At 45.7% G+C, this 19,620-nt stretch overlaps 4 protein-coding genes across 4 annotated transcripts; 2 read left to right on the forward strand and 2 right to left on the reverse strand.

Annotated features, from left to right (window-relative positions):
- Nucleotides 1-5,569: 5,569 nt before the first annotated feature.
- Nucleotides 5,570-9,091, forward strand: LOC131293522 (uncharacterized). The gene is made up of 9 exons (XM_058321601.1): nt 5,570-5,624; nt 5,700-6,166; nt 6,230-6,404; nt 6,480-6,634; nt 7,298-7,395; nt 7,519-7,664; nt 7,743-7,852; nt 7,922-8,430; nt 8,506-9,091. Exons 1-9 carry the CDS (start codon nt 5,570-5,572, stop codon nt 9,089-9,091), a joined length of 2,301 nt encoding a protein of 766 aa, XP_058177584.1.
- Nucleotides 9,092-11,497: 2,406 nt separating this feature from the next.
- LOC131293553 (uncharacterized) lies at nt 11,498-12,201 on the forward strand. Its single transcript, XM_058321633.1, has 2 exons — nt 11,498-11,811; nt 11,880-12,201. The coding sequence occupies exons 1-2, from the start codon at nt 11,591-11,593 to the stop codon at nt 12,199-12,201; spliced, it is 543 nt and encodes a 180-aa protein (XP_058177616.1). The 5' UTR covers nt 11,498-11,590.
- Nucleotides 12,202-12,390: 189 nt separating this feature from the next.
- LOC131291577 (28S rRNA (cytosine-C(5))-methyltransferase-like) lies at nt 12,391-14,085 on the reverse strand. Its single transcript, XM_058320731.1, has 3 exons — nt 13,607-14,085; nt 13,260-13,516; nt 12,391-13,204 (listed from the first exon to the last, which is right to left on the reverse strand). Exons 1-3 carry the CDS (start codon nt 14,010-14,012, stop codon nt 12,422-12,424), a joined length of 1,446 nt encoding a protein of 481 aa, XP_058176714.1. The 5' UTR covers nt 14,013-14,085; the 3' UTR covers nt 12,391-12,421.
- Nucleotides 14,086-15,054: 969 nt separating this feature from the next.
- LOC131293591 (uncharacterized) lies at nt 15,055-15,679 on the reverse strand. Its single transcript, XM_058321673.1, has 2 exons — nt 15,239-15,679; nt 15,055-15,106 (listed from the first exon to the last, which is right to left on the reverse strand). Exons 1-2 carry the CDS (start codon nt 15,652-15,654, stop codon nt 15,055-15,057), a joined length of 468 nt encoding a protein of 155 aa, XP_058177656.1. The 5' UTR covers nt 15,655-15,679.
- Between the last annotated feature and the right edge of the window lie 3,941 nt (nt 15,680-19,620).

Here is a 19,620-nt window from a genome sequence, read left to right on the forward strand (position 1 = left end):
TGATAAGAATATCAATTTAATCTGTCCGGCGGGGGTGCTTTTCCGGAGAGGAACGGTTCTTAGGAACGTGCGAAGAAGACAAACTGTTTCCACAGCGAGTTTCCAGTTGACAAAAGTGCGTTGGTAGTATTTGACATTTCAGATCATCATTTTCATCAGTAGAAACAATTCTCCGGCTTTAACCAAAACCGTTTTTCACTGATTGAAAAGTACGGATTCATGGATTATTAAATGCAATTGTAATTTCAAGGCTCTAACCATTTAAGATTTCTTCCAGTGACACTTTCATGTTTCAATTGTTCAAATAACTTGATCTCTGTTAAAGAAGGAATGTATTATGAAGTGTTAAAAACTTTCCTAATCACAAACACCCGTACAAGTGAGGAAAAGTGCGTAGGAAGAATTTAACATTTCAAATCAGTTTTGATAAGTAAATACAGTTCTATGGCTTTATTTTTTCATTGGTTGAAAAGTACGGTTGAAATTCAAATCGAAAGGAATTTCTTCTTGTGAATAATGACTTGATCTTGTTGAAGATCTAGTGTGCATAGATATTGAAAAATAGGCAAATCACGAACTAGTTTTCATAAGAAATTATTGTTTTTCTTAACGATGCGTATCAACTTTTAAATGCCAAGCGAGAAAGAGACTTTTACATAGCTTTAAAAGTGCAATTTACATGTAACAGTAAAATACTTTTAAACAAGCGAATAATATATTGATATATTTTTCGGTATTCGCTAGTTGTTCGTGGAAAACCCTTCTTTGGGCGATTTTAACACTCGATGTGCGAAAGCCCTGATTACCCGGCATTAATTTCACCAAATCAAGAATGTGCTAAAACATTCTCCCAAACGAGCGAAAGGTTAAGAAGGCCCTTTGAAGCCGTTGGCCTTGTTGTAATTTGTACGCTTGTTCTAGACTTTTTGTTCACATGCTCGCTCGCATCCTCAATCCTTTAATCCCTGCGTACACAAAACGCACAGGCTCTAGGTGAAGGCCCCACGCTTCAACCGGGTTCCCGGAATGCTCGGCCCTTTTATCAAATCAAGCAAGACGAATAATTTATCATTCGCTCACCTAAACCCGAATTTGTCACGGCGGTTGGATCCCTAATTGACGATATTTGTTTTGCCACTCAACGCAAATGCGGATTGGGCCGCGGTTGGGAGGGGAATGAGTAGGAGGAGGAGGAGGGGTGAGGAAGAAGCCGCCCACGAACGCACGCACAGGGCGTTTCGCAAGGTTATCTGGCCATGGCCGTTGAATCGTGCATTAATTTGATTTGCTTAATCACGACGACGCGTTCCCGGAGCATGCGGAGGGTTTTCCAAGGGCGCACACGTTTCGTTGCCTGGCATCGACCCAAGCAATTGACGGAGGCGACAATCTCTCCCGGGCTGCCCGATAGGGCGGATCACCGGACGTCCGTCGGGTCTCGTCATCTCGATATCACACCCGAGCCCCGAACCCGAACCATACGTGGCTCGCACGCTCGAACGGTTCCGTCGGAGCTCATTCGCACCTTCTGCTCACGCTCCGGAGCCGGCGACGATGATCGTTCTGGCATCTTGACACGGGTGGTTGGCACCAGCTCGGCCATCGCTCGGTGTGCGTGAAGCCCTCCCACGGTGCAACCGCATGCCAGGGAAATTCTGGTCCCTTTTTTTCTTTCGCTGCGGCCCGTTCATCCGTTCTCAGGGCGGCCCTCCAGGGGAGGGAAAGTCTCCGGAAACCTCAGCAAACATCATTAAACATCTTCTTCGGTCCTGTTCCTTCCTGTCCGGCAGGATGGACAACATCCGCTCTACCTTCCAATCCTTAAATCCAAACGCAAGCGACCACTATGTAATGTTTTTCTTCATCCCTCCGCTGAGGAACCCCCGAACCGATTGAATGATATAGCCAGATTAATATTTATTCAATTTGTGAACCCAACCCTTCCGGAAAAGTCGATTTGCCGGACGGCCAGATTTAGGAGAACACTTTCCTTTCCCCCATGAGATGTGTATTCAAGCTCGACTGGATTCTGCGGAAAGGGGATGGATCGGGGATGTTATTGTCAGAACTCGTGTAATAGTTCATAATTTTTTGGTTCTTCACAACTCCCAAGGCACGGAGGGACACAGTTCCGTTTCTCGGAAGGTTTATTAAATTTGTTGCTTGCCCGCTTGAGCTTTCTTCAAGAGGTGTTGTTTCTTATCTTTCAATCTATCTCCCTCTCTCTATCTGATTTCTTTTTCCAAAGATGTGTTTTTATGTCGTAACGCCCTCCGAAGCATATTCATTTTGACATACTGACCCGCATTTTTCGTTTCACAGAAGTTGGTAGAAAAATTATTCTAGGAACATAATTTAAGTAAACTGTTTTTAGCATTGACCCGACAATTGACGTTTTATAGGTAATAAAATGATGAATGGAAATGTTTATGAAACAGTTTGAGAACGGTATCGACAAGGAACTAAGGATTAAAAGGTTACTATACCAATTATTTAAAGCCTTCGTTAGTGCTTCATCATTTTCTGAGAAATAATCCCATGTTTCACTTCAACCCTACGTAACTTTCCTTTCCCATCGCTACTCTAATATGTTACATGAAGAAGCTCGATGGACAACCTGATGTTACTGAGTACAAGGTAGTAAAGATTAAGTGACTTGCTTCTTTAGCCAGAGATTAGACGGAAGTATCTAAACAGTAATCCGTGGCAAAGAAATGACAAATCTAATCTCTTGCGAAGATGAAAATGGTACCTATCTCTAGCTCGGATCTAAGTACCACCACCTCCCACCACCGTGCATGTAGGCGAACGTTACCGTAACATACTATCATGTTCCGTGTTGGACAAGACAACAATCTCGGTTCCTTCTTTTGCCTGCTTTAAAAGTTGCGTATACTGCGGATACCTTCCGGGGCATTCGAGCGTCCGGAAATGGTGAAGTGGTGACAATGTATGTTGTGGAAATTGATGCTGACTTCACCAACGGGTGTGTGTGTGCGTGTATTAAAGCATGCAAAATTAAACTTCAAAGGATCCGTTCCCCTTTATCACGTCCGCTGCATCCTAACCGTCTCAAGCACAGACGTTCAAGGGTCTTCAAAGGGCTACACTTTTCCTAGTCCCAGTCCGTCCGGTGGCCGTTGTTTCCCGTGTGTCGGTGTGTGTGTTTGTCGTGTCTGGGCATAAGAAAACATGGAATCACATAAAGATGTAGTACCGGCGCACAGAAAGGGAAAAAGAGGCCAGAAGGCCAACAAATCCGCTTAGACTATCAAATCCCGTGTGCGCCGGCGACCGGAACAAATAGTCAAACAGGAGGAGCCGTTTCTCTTCGGTGTGTGGAAACCTGGTCGTCGTCATTCGGGCCCTTCCACGGTAGAACAAGTCCGGTCCACTTTCACCTGACATTCGAAATGAAATGAAAAAGCCTTCCCGACGTTTGGGAAGTTGGGAGGCTAGAGTGGAAATCCGTTCGGAACGTCGTCCAATTGTCCAATTGGTTTTGAAGAAACGCCAAAGCGGTTGGAAGGTATTTGGGGGAAACCCCCATCCCTCAAGCGTCGACGGTAGAGTACACGGGACGGGATTCAATTGAAGACGGTTTCGTGGAAGTGCTTGCTCCACTCCAACCGGGCGTTTCTTCGCCGGCCTTTTCGCTGCCAGTGACAGCCAAGGATGAAGCGTTAAATTGATTTATCGTGCTAATTTTCGCAATGCTTTTCCGATTTACCCCCTCCCCCTTTATATTCTGGAGCTTCCCAAAACCCAAATAAACCAAACCGGGTTGCCTTTACAAGTGGGCTTTGGGCCTTGGGCTTGCCTCCTCACCCCCGGGACGGGCTTTGAATTCCCGCCAGAGCCCTTTCGCTACCTGCTTTCCGGTCGCACAAGACGGAGGAGTACTTTTCTTTTCTACATAAAAAGGGGGTTGATAAAACTGGGCGCAAAGTTCCGAAGAATTTCGTAAAGAATCGCCGATGTTAGATTACTTTTATTCTCCCGGAACCAATCTCGGAACCGATGCCGCCTCCGACCGTTTGCTCTCCCCGAACCTCCGTTCCGTTCGAAAGTACATTCTTCAATTTTACTTCATTTCCGAGGACAATCCTCTGACCTTCAACTCCTCCTCCCCCCCCCCCACCCTTTTTTCCCCTGCCCGTCTTTTGGGTGTAACTCCCGCTGCCTTGAAACGTATCTCTCCGTGGCACGTCATCTTTCGTGTGTCATTTATCATTTACATGTTTGGCAATCGATCAGCAATCATCGGCCGACGTTTCGGTTCCCGTATGTCTACTTTTCCCAGCCCCGTTTTTCCTCCTCCCCACGCCTGGTTTTCCCCACTCTCCGATAAAGATTGATGTGTTCATAAGAAGAACATATTTTTAAACGGAAACCGGCCGGTTTCTCCCCGCCCCGACCGTGGGAGCAGCATCCGAGCACCGAAGGTCGGCTTGCCTGTGAGTTGATTAGTTGATCATTGTTTGCTGTTGTTGTGTTTGGGGCCGCAGTGGAGTGGTACCTCCACCTTCGCCGCATCGGGAGGGCATCGTCTGCCAAATCGAATTTATTTGCGGAGTTGCTGTGACTGAACGTGACTGATTGCCTATATCTCCCTCCTACCCGGGGACGAGGGTAGGCCCCTTTTTTTATTTCCCGAGGAAGGTTGGAACGTACGCGGATATGGATGCCTCTTCTTACCGAGTTTTCTCTTTTTCCTTCCCCATTTCAGGAGCAAAACAAAAAAAGGCGCCATCAACATCGAACGCACCCAAAACCCAACCCTTAAAAGGCCGAAGGGGATTACTAATGGAAGTGTTTTTAAGGCAGTTTCGCGGGACACACCTACGTCGTCGAGAAACGGTCACCGCCGCCGCCACCGCCACCACCGCCACCGTCGCCGGGGAAAGGAAGCCGTCGGAAAAAATCCTAAATTAACCACGGCGCGCAAGCTGGCCAAAGGAAGCTGGCCGTAAGTGGCCGGTATGGCTCGCTAAGTAAATGATTACATTTACTCGTTAGCTCGGACCAAAACCGAGTCCATTCCATTTTCCTTCCCTTCGTTTTCTCCGTTCCCCGGGGAGCCCCACCAAAGAAGGGATTTCGTGCGGGGGGAAAAGGGGGCAATTGTAACGCTGGAGGACCGAAGGGGGAGGGAAAGAAAATATTCTTTCCGAAAGGAATAATAGGAACCGACCCAGTGTCGGTTTGTGTGTTTGTGTGCGTTTGAGGCAAACTTTCGGTCCATTTGCTCAATTTCTGCCAACGCCAGCACTTTCGCAGTCGTTCCGGGGGTTGGAAAACGGCCCCAAATTGGATGCAAAAAGGTGAAAGGAACCGGAATCGGAAAAATAAAAGCACAAATAAAGCGAATCGCTTCGGAGGTGGCAAAAAGGAAAGCTGTCTCAGTGTAGCAACAAGCGTGGTGATTTTTTCCCGTAATGCCACAAAGGAAACGCTCAACTTAAAGTGAAAATTAACTCACTTTGGAAGGTGTTTGTAAAGATAAGAATCGCAAGAAGTGACTGCAAGAACGAAGGGAGAGAGAGGGAGACAGCGAGATTGTGTAAGGATGAGTTTCCATGGCTGCCTGCGAATTTTCCTGTTCGGTGCCAATGTATTGGCAGGTAAGGATTTGCATACTTCGGAGCGAAGGTTGGGAGTTTGACTTTCGGTTTCGTCTTCCTTTCTAATCTCAGCAGGCCTGCTTCTAGTGACGTCAGTCGCTGCCAGTGAGGCTCCCGTCTATCAACCCGTTCCCATTGCCGTTGCGCCGACGTCCGAAACCGTGGTCCGGCCGGAACAACTGCCCCCGTATGGCGGCGTCGGAGCGGACTCCGCGGCGGAAGTGAACGCCTTCGTGGCCGCCGACATCATCAACCTCGACCGGGAGGGTGCGGTCAGCTTCATACCGCGCCGGGACATCCGCTACCAGCGGGCCGTTCCCCCGGAGTACGCCGGAGCGTCCGCCCTGCCGCACTGCGAATCGTTCACCATGGGCGATCCGGACCTGAAGACGCTCTACAATCCGGGCTGGCCGGGCAACTACCCGAACAACAGCGACTGCGTGGTGGTGCTGGAGGCACCGGTCGGTTTCCTGGTGCGGCTCGACTTCCGGGACCACTTCTACATAGAACCATCGGAGGACTGCAAGTACGACTATCTCGAGGTAAGGCACGAGTCTTCGACTCCGGAACCATCCAATAACTCTACATCGCTTTTCCTCCGCCAGGTTCGCGATGGTGCGCACGGGTTTTCCACCCTGATCGGTAAGTACTGCGGTCAGACCTACCCACCGATGATCACCTCCAAGGAGCGCTTCCTGTGGCTGCACTTTCACTCGGACGAGAACATCGAGTACCAGGGGTTTGTCATCGTGTACGACTACGTTCCGCGCCCCACCTCGTGTAAGTGATTGGTGACTTTTCCGACCTTCTGCCACACACTACAGGGGTTTTGGGTTTTGTGTCCTTCTTCCGCAGCAGTCTACGACGATGAGAGCTGCCGGATGGAAGTGTCCGGCATGGAAGGGTTCATCAACCGAACGGACGTGCCGCGGGAAAAGCAGCAGACCGTGATCGAGCATGGGCTTTCGCTCGACTGCATGTGGGTGGTGACGGTGGCCGAGGGGTGGAAGGTAAGATAAGCTCACACCAGAGAGAAGTTGATTGGAAACATACGGAAACATACAACGCCACATAACTAGCTCCAGTCAACTATTGCGAGGTTTAAATTACTTATATTATCCGTAGAGGTTTATTAGAAATATCATTTTTTGCAACAACTCTCAAAATTTTATTACGAAATAATTGAAAAACGGAATATCAATAATTGTTAACAATTTTAAACACACAAATATTTGAATTATATCATGTTTTAATAGAATAAAATGTCTTTAAATGATGAAACGACATGGGAAAGTTCCAAATATTTGATTTAAAAACAAGTAATATAAGGAATTTATACGACAAGTAAATAAGCAAACCTCTCCTTCGGAAAGACATGCATGAAAATAGATGGTTTCACTTATTTTCTCCAATATCTATTCAAAGTACAATCGTAAAGTAAACCAAGCAAACAATTGCTCTATAACAATTCAACTGAATTCTTTCTTTCGTAGGACATTCACCAAAAACACAAATATGTTCCCTCTTGCTAACAAAACATTAACACAAGAAAACAAATGGATAATGATTTTAATAATAATGTAAATAAACGAATCAAACAATTCAAATAGCAAAATGATACCGTTTGAAATCATGCAGGAAATTAATACCACATCTCTTCTTCATTCGCTCAGATTCAACTTTCGTTCCTCAAGTTCAAGTTGGAGCGACCGAACGACTGCGAGAGCAACTTTGTGGATGTGTTCACCGAACGAACGGATTTGCCATCGAGGTAATGGTGTGCCGCCATCCTACGCAACCATTTTCCTCCCGGAATGTCTCTTGGCGTTCCGGGGCGGAACCTAACTCCATCCTGCTGTTTTTAATGTAAATTGTTGTCGACGCTCCTTTGCAGACTGAAAAACTTTTGCGGCTCTATTGCGGACTCGGTCGTGTCGCGCACGAACGTCCTACACATCCGGTTCTTCGCCGAGGCGGCCGCCATCAACTCGACCTTCTCCATCCTGTTCACCGCATACCGGGAGAAGGCCGCTGGTGAAAGTGAGTATGCGAGGGATGCGCCTGAAGGGATGTGAGTGAGGGGAGGGTCTAAATGTCGTCTTCCGGTTTTGGTTACAGCCTGCGAGGACAACGAGTACGACTGTGAGGATGCGACGTGCATCGATGAAAAGCTGCGGTGTAATGGACGCATCAACTGTCGCTTCCGGTGGGACGAGGACGAGTGTCAGGTTTGTGGTTTCATCACCCTTTTCGTTAGTATTACATGTCCTCATGTGTATTTCTACGCTATATCGCAGAAACAAGTGGCAGCCCAATCCGAGCATGTCATCATCATCGTGATCGTGTTCGGGCTGATCCTTGGCGGTATGATCGTGCTGTTCCTGTTCAACTGCGTGCGCAAGATCATTCGCGACCATAAGATCATCCGGGAGCACATCCGGCAGTCGCGGGAAAGCAAGCTGAACGAGCTCGGGCGCCATTCGACGAAGAAGTTGGTCGACCTGGACATAACCAAGCTGCCACCGCCCGCCTTTGACAAGGATCCGATCAACGTGCTCGAGGGAGGGAGCACGACGAACGTAGGCAGCGGTCAGTACTACCGGGATATGGCCGTGGGTAGTGTCGGGAGTGGAAGTGCCGGCAGTGGAGGAGGGAACGCTGGAAGCCACATGTTCAGTAGCCGGATAGACATCAAAGCGGATCCGCAGGATATTTTGCGAGGGAGCTACCACGAGGATCCGTTGTCGCGATCCGGAACTCTTGGGCGCGACGGTGGAGCAATGTGTGATATGGCGTGTCAAACTAGGTAGGTGCCTTTATCTCGGAATGATCTCAATTTTACATACACTCACCTTCAATACGCTTTCCTCTGTCCTTGCAGGGAATCACTGTTTCAGCCAGTGTTTAAGAATAAGGTAAACCAATCACCCAACCAGCTACAAAACAGCATACGCTTCTCCACATTCGGCTACGAGAGCCAACAACAGCAGCAACAGCAGCAGCAACAGCAGCTCGAACAGCAGCAACTTCCCTCGGTGACACCACCACCCCCGAGGGTGAAACACCACCATCATCATCACCACCATCACCACGGGGGGACGCTTGACGGCGGAACCGGTGCCAAGAGCTCCAAGGTGAGCCGGATCGAGCTGGAGGACCTTTCGCCACCGGGCTCGGGCGGCTACGAAGACCGTGGGGTCGGTGGAGACGAACCGCACCATGGAAGCGGTGGCCATTCCCATTCCCACACCCACGGTCACACCCACACACACCCGCACCCGCATACACACCATCAAAAAATCATCCTCGAACGAAACCTAGCGGACGGGAGTGGAGGTGGTGGTGGTGGTGGTGGTGGTGGCGGGGCAGGCGGTGGCGGAGGCACGGCCCGGTCGAACGGTGGTTCCTACGGGGCCGACATCCGGAAGTCCGCACCGGATGTCATCATCATGACCTCGTCCCATTGACCTGCTTCGCCGGATCGCGTTCCGGTGGCAAGTGGTTAGTAGCAAATTTGTTGGCGGTAAACAAGCGGACGAATACGAAAGTGATACGAACCAATCGTTCACTGGCACAATCGGGCGTGGCCACAAACGGGTAGCGGTCGATTAGAAATTTGTTTAATTAGACGGTTTTTTACAATCTCAGCGGAGTGGAGAGGTTTCTTCCGGTGCTTTAAGAAGAAGAAGATGACGGAAAAGGGATCCACTCCTCGGGAATCCTCCTGCCTATGGCGTTTGGTTCGGTTTACTTATCGATTTACGGATAAGTGAGCCTAGGGCCGCCTTGTAGACGGAGATATTCTCCTTCCCCTCGCGGGTGGGGAGGGAGGAGGTTGGTTATTGAATTTGATTTGAGACGCTTACCCATTCCTCATCAGACACTCGACAGGAAGAGAGAGGGATAGGGTAGGCAGCAAGACGCTTAGAGTCTAAGCCAGTTTTTCTCGCTCTAGGATCACATCTCACTCCTCACGAACATCTCGCAATTTCACCGTAGGATAGGGTAAATGTTAGAATTTTACACTTGGGCTCTTGTGGTTTGGTGGTTTTAGTTAGGAAAAACTACTAACACGGAAGTACTAACACTGGCCGATGTCGATGATTATTCCTTGTGCCACGACACTGCGGGAAGGAAATTGAAAACAAATCAACGCTCTTGAAACTTAGCTAAAAGGACACTCGTGTGAGGAGGGATAGTAGGCAACACACATCCTGGCTATCGGGTTGGATAATTGGAAAACTAGCGACAAACCAGCAAAGCCTGTTCACGAGTATAAGAAGCGAGCAACCATAAAGACACGTTCATGAGGCGCTGTACGACACATCTCTAGCCCAAACATTTTGTAAATATTGAAAATCATCATTACCAAGTAGGTGTAAATCTCAATTTCGTTCGTTCTCCAAGAAGGGGAGTCGCCATTGAATCGATCCTTCGTCGAATCATACGTCGGCAAAAACGGGATAAACGATGTTTAGCAAAGTGAATAACAGTAGTAAAAGGGAAAGGAATGGGTTTCTTTTAACGTTAACTAGTCGACCCCATCGTTAATTAGTAATTTTTATTGCTTCGATACAGTCCGCGGTGGCGAGCGGAATGTGGAAAGGTTTGTAGGAAAATTTGTTAAAACATAATTATCGAATCATAAGCACTCCAACGTTTGCCATTGAAAGCGGTTACCTATTTGTTGATTTGTAGATGTTTCGTTATTTCTACGGGAGAGAAAAAAAAAATCAAACTTGCCGGATAGTGAGGCTACCCAAAGCAAAGGGATACTTTTTTTGGATTTGTCAGGAAGATAGCTAAAATAACATACCTTCACAATACTGTTGCACTCCAGAGACACATGGTTGGCACCAAAAACCGGGGACCAATCCCAAAATATGTACTGCGAAGCTTAAGGACTCCGTTCTTCATCCGTTCGAAGATAGAAAGCAACAACTTATTTTCCGAACCACAAACAAACCTGGACTCTGGTCCCGAACTCACAGATGGCATGTACCCAAACATTATGTTATTTGTTTAGTTTTAATCTACTGTTGCATCATATCTCTTTTCTCCGAGCACGTCGTACACATCATAAGAGCCGCACAGCATAAGACAACCGATTTGTAAAGATTGAATAGGATAGCATATAGACATGGAAGATTATTTTAGTTTTCACACGATGATCACAACGGATACCGAACAAACAAATGGCCACGAGAGGAGCAGAACAGGTACGTTGAGCGAACAGGTTCCGGAAATTTACAGGAAGAAGTACATTTTATGTTACTCCATGTGTCGTCGATCATACTAACTGGATGTATTGGATTTTATCGTCTCACCATCAGCACAAGCGGGAAGCAAACGTGCTTGTGTTGTGTGAAGGCAACGAAGGCAAACTTACATCAAAATAATGTAACGAATCAGAGTGTTTGCGGTTTGGCTGGTCACTTCACACACGGCTGCACCAAACAACTTGATAAAACGACATTTTCATTTCAATTCATGTTGGAGACGTATTTGCCATTGGCGGATGATAAAAGAAAAAAAACTGTGTATAAAAAACCACCGGTGGAAAAGAAATGTAACGTTTGTTTCACAATTTAATAATAAAAAAGGAAAACTGAACCAATGGGTGAAATGAGAAAAACTAAAACTTTGTGTTGTGTTTTAAATCCGAAAAAGTGTTTAGCAATAATTTTCATGATGTTTCAGTATCTTATGTGTTGATTTTTCATTGTTGCCCTTACTCCAACGGTTATTTTGAAATAAGAATAAAAAAATCCAAATTGACAGATGGCCGCTGAATGACACATTAGCGTGTTTACTTTTGTCTCATCAACAAAATCAACTAGCGTTGTTTGTATAGTTTCACGTAGAAACTGTTTTCTATAAGTTTAATTGCGTTTAATTATTTTCGGTAGGAATGGCCCTGACAAAGTTCAATCTCTGGCATTGTACATCACGTTGGCACATCAACAATGAGTGAACAACCTCAGCTGATACCTGGAGTCGTTCGAAAAGCTTCGGTACCCGTCCAACAAACTGTTGCTATCGGTAAACAAAAATCGAGCGCGAGTTCTTTAATCCCCGGTGTAGTCCGTTCCGTGTCCAAACCCCGAGCCACGAAAAAGCCAACCAATAGCTTCATTATATCACAACCTAGTACCAAATCTCCACCGAAAATTGATAGTATTACACAGTAAGTTGCCTTTTAGCGCTATGGATTGCCTGCACTGCTGATGATTTTCACTTTCCACTTCATTGCAGAAAAGCAGTCGAAGAAATTCTTAAAGAAACGGCTATCCGGAAGGTTTCCGCCGAACAGAAACGACCTTCAGAATGGCGCCGGTGTCCACTGAGGAAAACAAACAAACAATTTCTAAACCGCACACTAATGTCAATGGTTAATCACAACGAACGGATAAAGAAGACAACGACACACCGGTCTCGTCTCAAACTAGGTGAACTCGTGCGGGGCGATCATAGTTCCACCAAATTAAAAAAAAGTAAATCTCAACAAAAGACATCGAAACCACAATCAGATGTTTCTTCCAGTTCGATAGTCAACCTTGTCGATGATAGCGATTAAAGTGCTTTTTATACTAAAATTATTCAGTGGTCTCCGTTGTTTGTTGGAGCTAGCAAATTTACTTCCAGCTTTGCATCCATACAGGTAAGTAAACATAAGCGAGTTTTCCGTTAATTCTAAAACACTTTTCTTTCCTGTTTTGTATTCTTCAACTTATTTTCACCCAATCTTAGCTATTAATCTTTGTTCCCTTGTTCAACTTAGCACGATTGTTTTATTTTCAATAGTTTTGTTTCTTACTCTTTTTTTTCTTCGGCTTTTCTGAACCTTCTGCCTCTTCGCCATTGTAGTCGTTATCTCGCTTTTTCTTGGGAGCATTCTTTTCGCGATACGTTTGATTTTGCACGTAAAATTCATTCACTTCTCCTTCGGCGCACCGTTCGAAAACGGCTACAAACATGCCGATCGTAAGGTCAATTTCCGTCCGAGCGTACAGGCACCGTTCGCCGATTCCGGGATACTTCTCGGAGCCTAGGTTGAGCCACTCCTTTCCTAGCTCCTCTCGTGCATCTAGCAGCTTGAAGTGACCGTTGTGGCGCAGAATGCTTTCAACGACTCGCTCATTTTCTTGCTCGTGTATGGAACACGTCGAGTAAACGATGCGTTTGGCATTCGGAAAACCGTTCATCGCATGCGTCAGTAGCTTGTACTGCAATCCGGACAGCTTGTACAATCTATCCTCATCAACCGGTTCTGACGCATCGATGCGGTTTAACATTCCCGAGCCCGAGCAGCTTGGATCGATCAAGATGTACTGCACGCCCGGCACTTGTTCGTCGGTAATTTCCAGACAGTCCCCATGGATGGTCTTTATAACGCCAAAGTCAGTTGTATACTGGCACAACACCTTGTAGCGTTCATCGTTCATTTCGACGGCGTACAGTCTCCCTTTGTTTTTCATCAGACACGCCAGATGCGTTGCTTTCAACCCCGGAGCGGAGCACATGTCCAACACGACAGATTTCTTCACCGGATTGAGTAAATATGTTGGCACCAGACAGGCCTAAACATGATCGTTATTAATCTAGTGTTTCGTATAGCATGATCTACGCACGTACCTTGTTTTGTAAGAAGAATTTCGTCCCCACAAGTTCTGAACGGGCCCAGTAATTTTTAGCACTCCAGGGAAACACCAGCATATCTTTGAAGTGAAAGTCAACCATATACTCCGAATCGCCAAGTGCCCGCATACGTTCCAGAAACGAACTGTAGTCGGCAAATTCTTCATCCACCAGGATCCAACCTTCTTCCTCCATCATACGCTTCGCACCTTCCAGATTAAGAGCGATCGTATTGATTCGTACAAATCGTGGCTCTGGGGGATAAAAGAAAACAATTTACTCATTGGCATCCCATGATCAAATCAGTAGATATGGCCCTAGCATTTGAACATAAAAGAACGTACCTTTGAGACTTCTTGTAAGAGGTTTTATGTCGTCCTTGGTCTTTTCATACTCCTCAAAAATCTCGGATTCGTAGCGACGAACGCACTCCACCGGCAAAGACATCCCATTTAGTTCGCCGCGCCCGAACAGCAGCTCACCTATCAACACCCGCGCCAACCATTCGTTCAATTTGGGCTCCTTCTTCAGCAACTCGATGTTAGTCATGATTGCGTTGATTTGCGGCATGTTGGTCGTAAGGCGATGCATGATGGTTCGACCAGTGCGAAAGTGTTTACCAGCGACCAATTCGGATTTGATGCTCTTTTTCTCATGGATCGCCTGGCGAAGATATTTGGCCGCCATACGATAGTTGGTAGGAACCGGAATTTTATGCTGCTTCTGATTTTCTGTACCATCGCGAACCATCTTTGCACAGTCTCAGCAACTTGAGCAATGTGATAATGGAAATTTAACACGATATTTAACAAAACACCGAAATAATTCTAGTAGCGCCGCGTAAACAAGTACCAACACGTGCAAGTAAATGAACTGATGGGATAAACAAAAATATGTCACAAACGTCAATTTAATGAATCCGTTCATTCTCGGAATGAACTCGCGTTGCTCGCTTTTTTTGTAAAGTGCTTTTTTAAACTTACCAGTAGTTTTTTTAAAAATTTATTACTAAACAGGCTTTTGTCAAAAAAAGTTTCAATCTCATTTTATTCGTTTCATTCTGCCTTCCCTGTTTTCACAAAAAGGATTGGTTTCTTTTTTCAGTCTACGTTTTAAACCATGGGTTTGCTTTTAAACTATCATCACTCTTCAGATGCGGCTTTCTTCTGCCTTCCGGAGAACATGAACAATTTTTCTTGTTCAATCGGCGCCTACAAGTGGGCTCAAATTCCTGATGCTGAGCATTCTGGGTTGAGCATAATGTACTGAACGCCCGGCACCTGCTCATCTCCCCGTAGAAAGTTATGATAACATTACAATCGGCCACTTTTTTACAAAAAGTCTGGTAACGTTCGACATCTTCTTGACGGCGTACAGTATACCTGTGTCTTTCATATTACTTGCCAGATGCCTCGCTTGCAAACCATCTTTCGAGTACATGTCTAGTACAACAGCATTTTCCGGAGGGTTCAAGCAACCATTTTTCAAAAGGGTTTCCTGGTAATTAGAAAGATTGGGGTAAATGTTAATGAACTATTCAAGGTATGTGCTATTTCCCACCTTAAAATAATAGATTTTCTTGTAAGTACCTTTTCTACAAAGAATTTCTTTTGGTGGGGCTTTATATGTCCTGTTTGGTACATCGTCTTGGCAGAGCAAAGAAATACCAGCATATCTTTGAAGTGAAAGACGACGACCATATACTCCGCATCGCCGAGGGCACGTACACGACCCATAAATGCTCCGTAGGTTGCGAATGCTTCGTCCACCAGTCTTCATCGGTCCTCCCGCATCAGATTCCAGATTGATAGTGGCCGTATTGATCCGTACGCATAGTGGTGGCGCTGGAGGAAAAGAAATTGATATAACCTTTTGCGTCCCATAGTCTTTCAAAGTTACAACGGGTTAGTCTTAGAGGAAAGTTTATTTTCAATCAATAATTCTAATAGAACAGATTTCAAGAATTGTATCGTTACTTCGTCTTCGATGATTCCGAGGCCGAGGCAGCAGCGTTATGATCGTTGGCTTGCCGCATCTGGCGGTCGCGATCTTCCTCCTCAACCTCTTTGAATCCTCGCAACGCATACAGCATGATGATACCGTTCACAGTCAAGACGGCGGCCAGCACTGAACCGCACGTGTTATTAAATCCATCGATTTGAAACTGCTCCAACAGCAGATACTTCATTCCGTAAAACGCTCCAAAGGGTAGCGTGAACATGGCAAAACTGTACACTAGCAACCAAAGGATGGCAAACGCCGCCTGGCGCGAGTGCAATGGAATCGAATAAGGATCGACCTGGTCGTCGCTCGGCTCAAACTGCTGCTGCACTGCGACGTCGGCATCGTTAGTGATCTGTAGTTGGTCGTTTCGCTTCTTTCGGCGACCCATTCTCCTACACCACAAATATTTCAAAAGGCTATAGGAGAAAGGAAAAGAACAGAGGGGATGACCCTTAGCATTGGCAATCAAACGATCGTACCTGGAGAGCGTTTAAGAGGAATATGCTTCTTGATATTGTCGAACGCGTGGCAAATCTGGGATTTGTAGGGAAGAATCCATTTGACTGAAGGCATGAAATCAGATGCCTTTCGAACAACAGCTCAATTGGCTATACCCGCGCCATCCATTCGCAAGCCGAGGTTCTTTTCTCAACAGATCGACGTTATTCATGATGGCATTGATAGCCGTCAAGTTATTGATAGTCCGATCCAATAACACTCTGTAATTACTCGCTTTTTCACAACCTCCCATTTAATGTCCTTATTCGCTTGAGTAGCATCGCAAAGCAATTTGGCGGCTGATCGATAGGACTAATGACTCTTCTCGCGTCGCTTCTTTTTGATAAACCGGAAGAGCTTTCATTTTCGTTTTTCACGGACACTGCTAAACGATCGACCTGAAAACAGTTTCACTACTAACCTAAGGTTCTAATTTGTATCGTTATTTTAGAATAATACGATTATACTATTCGCATAACACAGTAGAGCAGCACGTGGTGTCTGTTTTCGTTTCTGCAAGAAACGCAAACAAAAAATAAACAAACAAACAAACTCGAAACGTCAAGAGAATGAATTAGTTCATTTTGACAGCAGAATAGCGTTACAAGCGTTACATTGGGCTTGCTTTTAAAAATTAACCCTTTATAACATGTTAAATTGACATTGTGCCTTATTGCAATTATGTTTTTTTTTATATTCGTGGTTAAATAACTACCTGTTATTTGAACTACCTAAAAAAGGGACTTTTTTTTGTGTAAAAACATATTTCGTTAACATTTTCTAGGCATCTACTCAACAACCAAAAATAGAGACGAATGACCGAATAGGTCAAAGTCTCTAAAACAAAAAAAATTAAAAAAAAATACCCAACAAAAAAATTAATTAAAAATTTAAAGAAATACATTCATTTGGAATGAAAAATTAAAAATGAAGTAATTTAAGAATGATGCAAAATTATAAAGCGACAAAACACCCAGTCGCATTACATTCTTGGGCAGTCTTTAATGCTAGGCATGTGTTTAAAAACCGGAACCGTTTTTTGGGGGGCGAACGATTTTATCGGGTTTCCTTTCCCAACAGATTCTCCCTTTAAACCGTTGTTCAATCCATCCCATTTTTTCTGGACCACAGATTTCTTAATCTCAGACTGCAGGCTCGGAAGTAACTCGGTGATGTTTGTCCCAGAGGTTGATAGAAGCATGACCCTTCCGAAACCGCAGCCGTGTGGGGCCCGGTTGATGAGAGAAGGGTGGACAGGTTGCACCTTAAGAAGCCATTCGGGAAGTGGAACCGATTTAACCCAGCCCAGGTGCTTTCTCAGGTGTAACATTTATCTCCTGAGAAAATCAGTGCCCACAGGGAAGTCGAAGAAAGAAGGTAAAGCGATTGAAAGGAAAACAGCACGACAACAACAACAGCGAAGTGACCCCTCATATCAGTACAAGAAGTTTGAAGCTAGGCGGCTTGGCCACGGTGCCATTTCTTAAGATTTAATTCTTCTCATGAAGCTTCCCGCGAACTGACTGGAAGGTGGCTTCGTGTTCGCCCGAGCGAACGCATGAGAAAAACGCACTGGGGCGTGCGATTTCATACGCCAGCCTGGGACCCTCGTGTGCTTTTATGCACTTGTTAAAACATTTTAATAACTGAATCGCTGAAACACAATAGAAACGCAGTTTTTAACGTGTTCTACTTTAACTTCCCGTGGGAATACTCGGATAAAGAGTAATAAAAGGAATGCGTGATTTTTTCGCGACTCTTCTTTTTTATGTTAGTGAATCGTAAATTTACAATTTTGCTGGATTAACATTCCAGCAGAGAAACACAAAACAAAAATAATTTCATCGATACTATAAAAGTAATTGGAAAAATCGGCTCTAAATGCAAATGATGAATTTGCAGTGAAGTCTTCCCACACACTTCCCTTTCGTGCACCATGCACTCTATCATATCCGGAAGGACATGGAATACCACCCACCCGTTGAATACTGATTTCCTATGCATGGGCCGCAGCTTATGCTGCTGGTATGCTAAACCAACCGGCGCGGGAAACCCCACCGGCAAACACATTACCATCATCTGCCCGAGATCCGGTGTATGTTTCTCATGCGTACACACAGCTGGCCAAATAGGCTGCATTCGGAAAGCGAAATGTTTAGACTGAAAGTTACCAGTGATGCTTCAGAAAGGCTCGGATCTCAGGATGTTGTATAATATTGTCGTCTTAACGGCCGGTCAAATCAATTATGCATGGCCAAGCCAAATATACATAAAACAAAAAGGGTTCGATTAGTCTCGGATGGTTTGCGTTAGAATTGATTGTGTACCCAAACGGTTTGACTACTATCACTCGTGGGATGTATTATTAAAGGCAAACTTAAAAATCCCTCCAAATCCGGTGAGTTTAAAAAAGAAATTTATCCAGGGTATACGTTTCATTTGATAAAGAATCGAAAAGTCTGTTACATAAAATGTAAAAATAGTTTGAATGTAACATACCACGTTCGGGTATCAGCGAACGGAACTCTCGAAGTCCTTAAGCGTCTACCAAACCGCACGAATATGCTTCCGGCGCGGAACTTCATTTTCACATGATAATACGCGGAATCGACCATTGCCAAACATCAATATCCTCGCAGCAGGAGTCGATAACATTAACTACAACATCTCTTCATCGTGCAGCAGCATCAACATCATCATCATCATCATCATTGTCCTGTTCCTCGTCCTGAAACGCTGGGGAGGAGGGTTTGTGGTGTAGTGGATGGAGGTAGCGATAGCATGATGATCCCCTTGCTTGGTTTGCTTTCTGGTCCCGGGACCACGTCGGTCGTTTCACAGTTGGCTTCGTACGGAAAATATTCCGTGCCGTATAAATTTACATTGTGGGAACCGTGGGAACTTCTGCAACTGGTTGCCGGTGCATGGTCCACGGTTGGTGGAAGCGAGACCGCCGGCGCCGGCTGCAGGCCAGACAGAGAGGCACCGAGAATCACGTGGAAGAAGTGGGCGCGCGCGTATCGACTGCTTTCAAGTCGAAGGAAGACTGCTACGATGCGAAATGCGATGAAATGTTGCTGTACGAAGAAAAGGTACGTGCGCAAGAAAATGCTCCAAGATCATAAAGCGAGAAAGAGAAAGGGAGCGAACTAGGGACTTTCTTGAAACGCGGGTCTGAAGGCCGTTCACGTGGGGTGATGGCGCAGCGAAGATAGCGGTAAATGAGGGTGGACAGGGAAATGGAAAACGTGTGTTACGTTTCCCGAAACGCGCTCCGTTTTGGGCCCAGACACAATGGAATGTAAAGGGTGGTGGGGTGCGGATAAAAAGCAAAGCAAGGCCGGGGAACTGGCCGGAAGAAAATTCCGATTACTTTACGTTGTGCCCTCCGCCGCCGTCGTCGTCGATACCAAGGCGAAATTAAAGAAGGGACGCTCGGAAAGTATTTTTGAATAAATAATCGGTCACTTTTTACAGGCGAAAGAAAGAGTTCAACTAGCGAGAGGGAGGCGAGGGGGTGCTTTAAAAATTAAAGAACCTTCACGGGAAAGGTAGGGCGAGCTATTTCTCCCCCTCCAAACAAAGGACAGTTGAGAAAGAAATAAAGAAACAATTCAACCAGGACGCGTTCCAGAAAAACAAAGGTAAGAAAACGCTGTCGGCGTCAAGCGAGTTATTTATATTGTGTTGCACTGGAGGACATTTTTAAATGGCCAAGCCAGCCGGGAGGAAAAATAGGAGCCCTTTGCCGGGGCCAAACACCTGTTTTGTTTGTAAACAAACTGCCTGCCGATCACGTGTTGGTACACCTAGGGCCGTTGCTATTCACAGGACGCCGAACGGCAAAAGATAAACA

This window comes from Anopheles ziemanni, chromosome 2, assembly GCF_943734765.1.
Source record: "Anopheles ziemanni chromosome 2, idAnoZiCoDA_A2_x.2, whole genome shotgun sequence".
In the NCBI taxonomy this organism is placed as follows: Eukaryota; Metazoa; Arthropoda; class Insecta; order Diptera; family Culicidae; genus Anopheles; species Anopheles ziemanni.

Coding starts and splice junctions, on each gene's coding strand:
- LOC131293553 (XM_058321633.1), top strand. CDS start 11,591: ATGAGTGAACAACCTCAGCTGATACCTGGAGTCGTTCGAAAAGCTTCG. Junction 11,812..11,879: donor AAAATTGATAGTATTACACA/GTAAGTTGCCTT, acceptor ACTTCATTGCAG/AAAAGCAGTCGAAGAAATTC.
- LOC131293591 (XM_058321673.1), bottom strand. CDS start 15,654: ATGGGTCGCCGAAAGAAGCGAAACGACCAACTACAGATCACTAACGAT. Junction 15,107..15,238: donor TCGGAATCATCGAAGACGAA/GTAACGATACAA, acceptor CTTTTCCTCCAG/CGCCACCACTATGCGTACGG.
- LOC131293522 (XM_058321601.1), top strand. CDS start 5,570: ATGAGTTTCCATGGCTGCCTGCGAATTTTCCTGTTCGGTGCCAATGTA. Junction 7,396..7,518: donor CGAACGGATTTGCCATCGAG/GTAATGGTGTGC, acceptor GCTCCTTTGCAG/ACTGAAAAACTTTTGCGGCT. Junction 7,853..7,921: donor GGGACGAGGACGAGTGTCAG/GTTTGTGGTTTC, acceptor GCTATATCGCAG/AAACAAGTGGCAGCCCAATC.
- LOC131291577 (XM_058320731.1), bottom strand. CDS start 14,012: ATGGTTCGCGATGGTACAGAAAATCAGAAGCAGCATAAAATTCCGGTT. Junction 13,517..13,606: donor TCTTACAAGAAGTCTCAAAG/GTACGTTCTTTT, acceptor TTTATCCCCCAG/AGCCACGATTTGTACGAATC. Junction 13,205..13,259: donor AATTCTTCTTACAAAACAAG/GTACGTGCGTAG, acceptor GATCATGTTTAG/GCCTGTCTGGTGCCAACATA.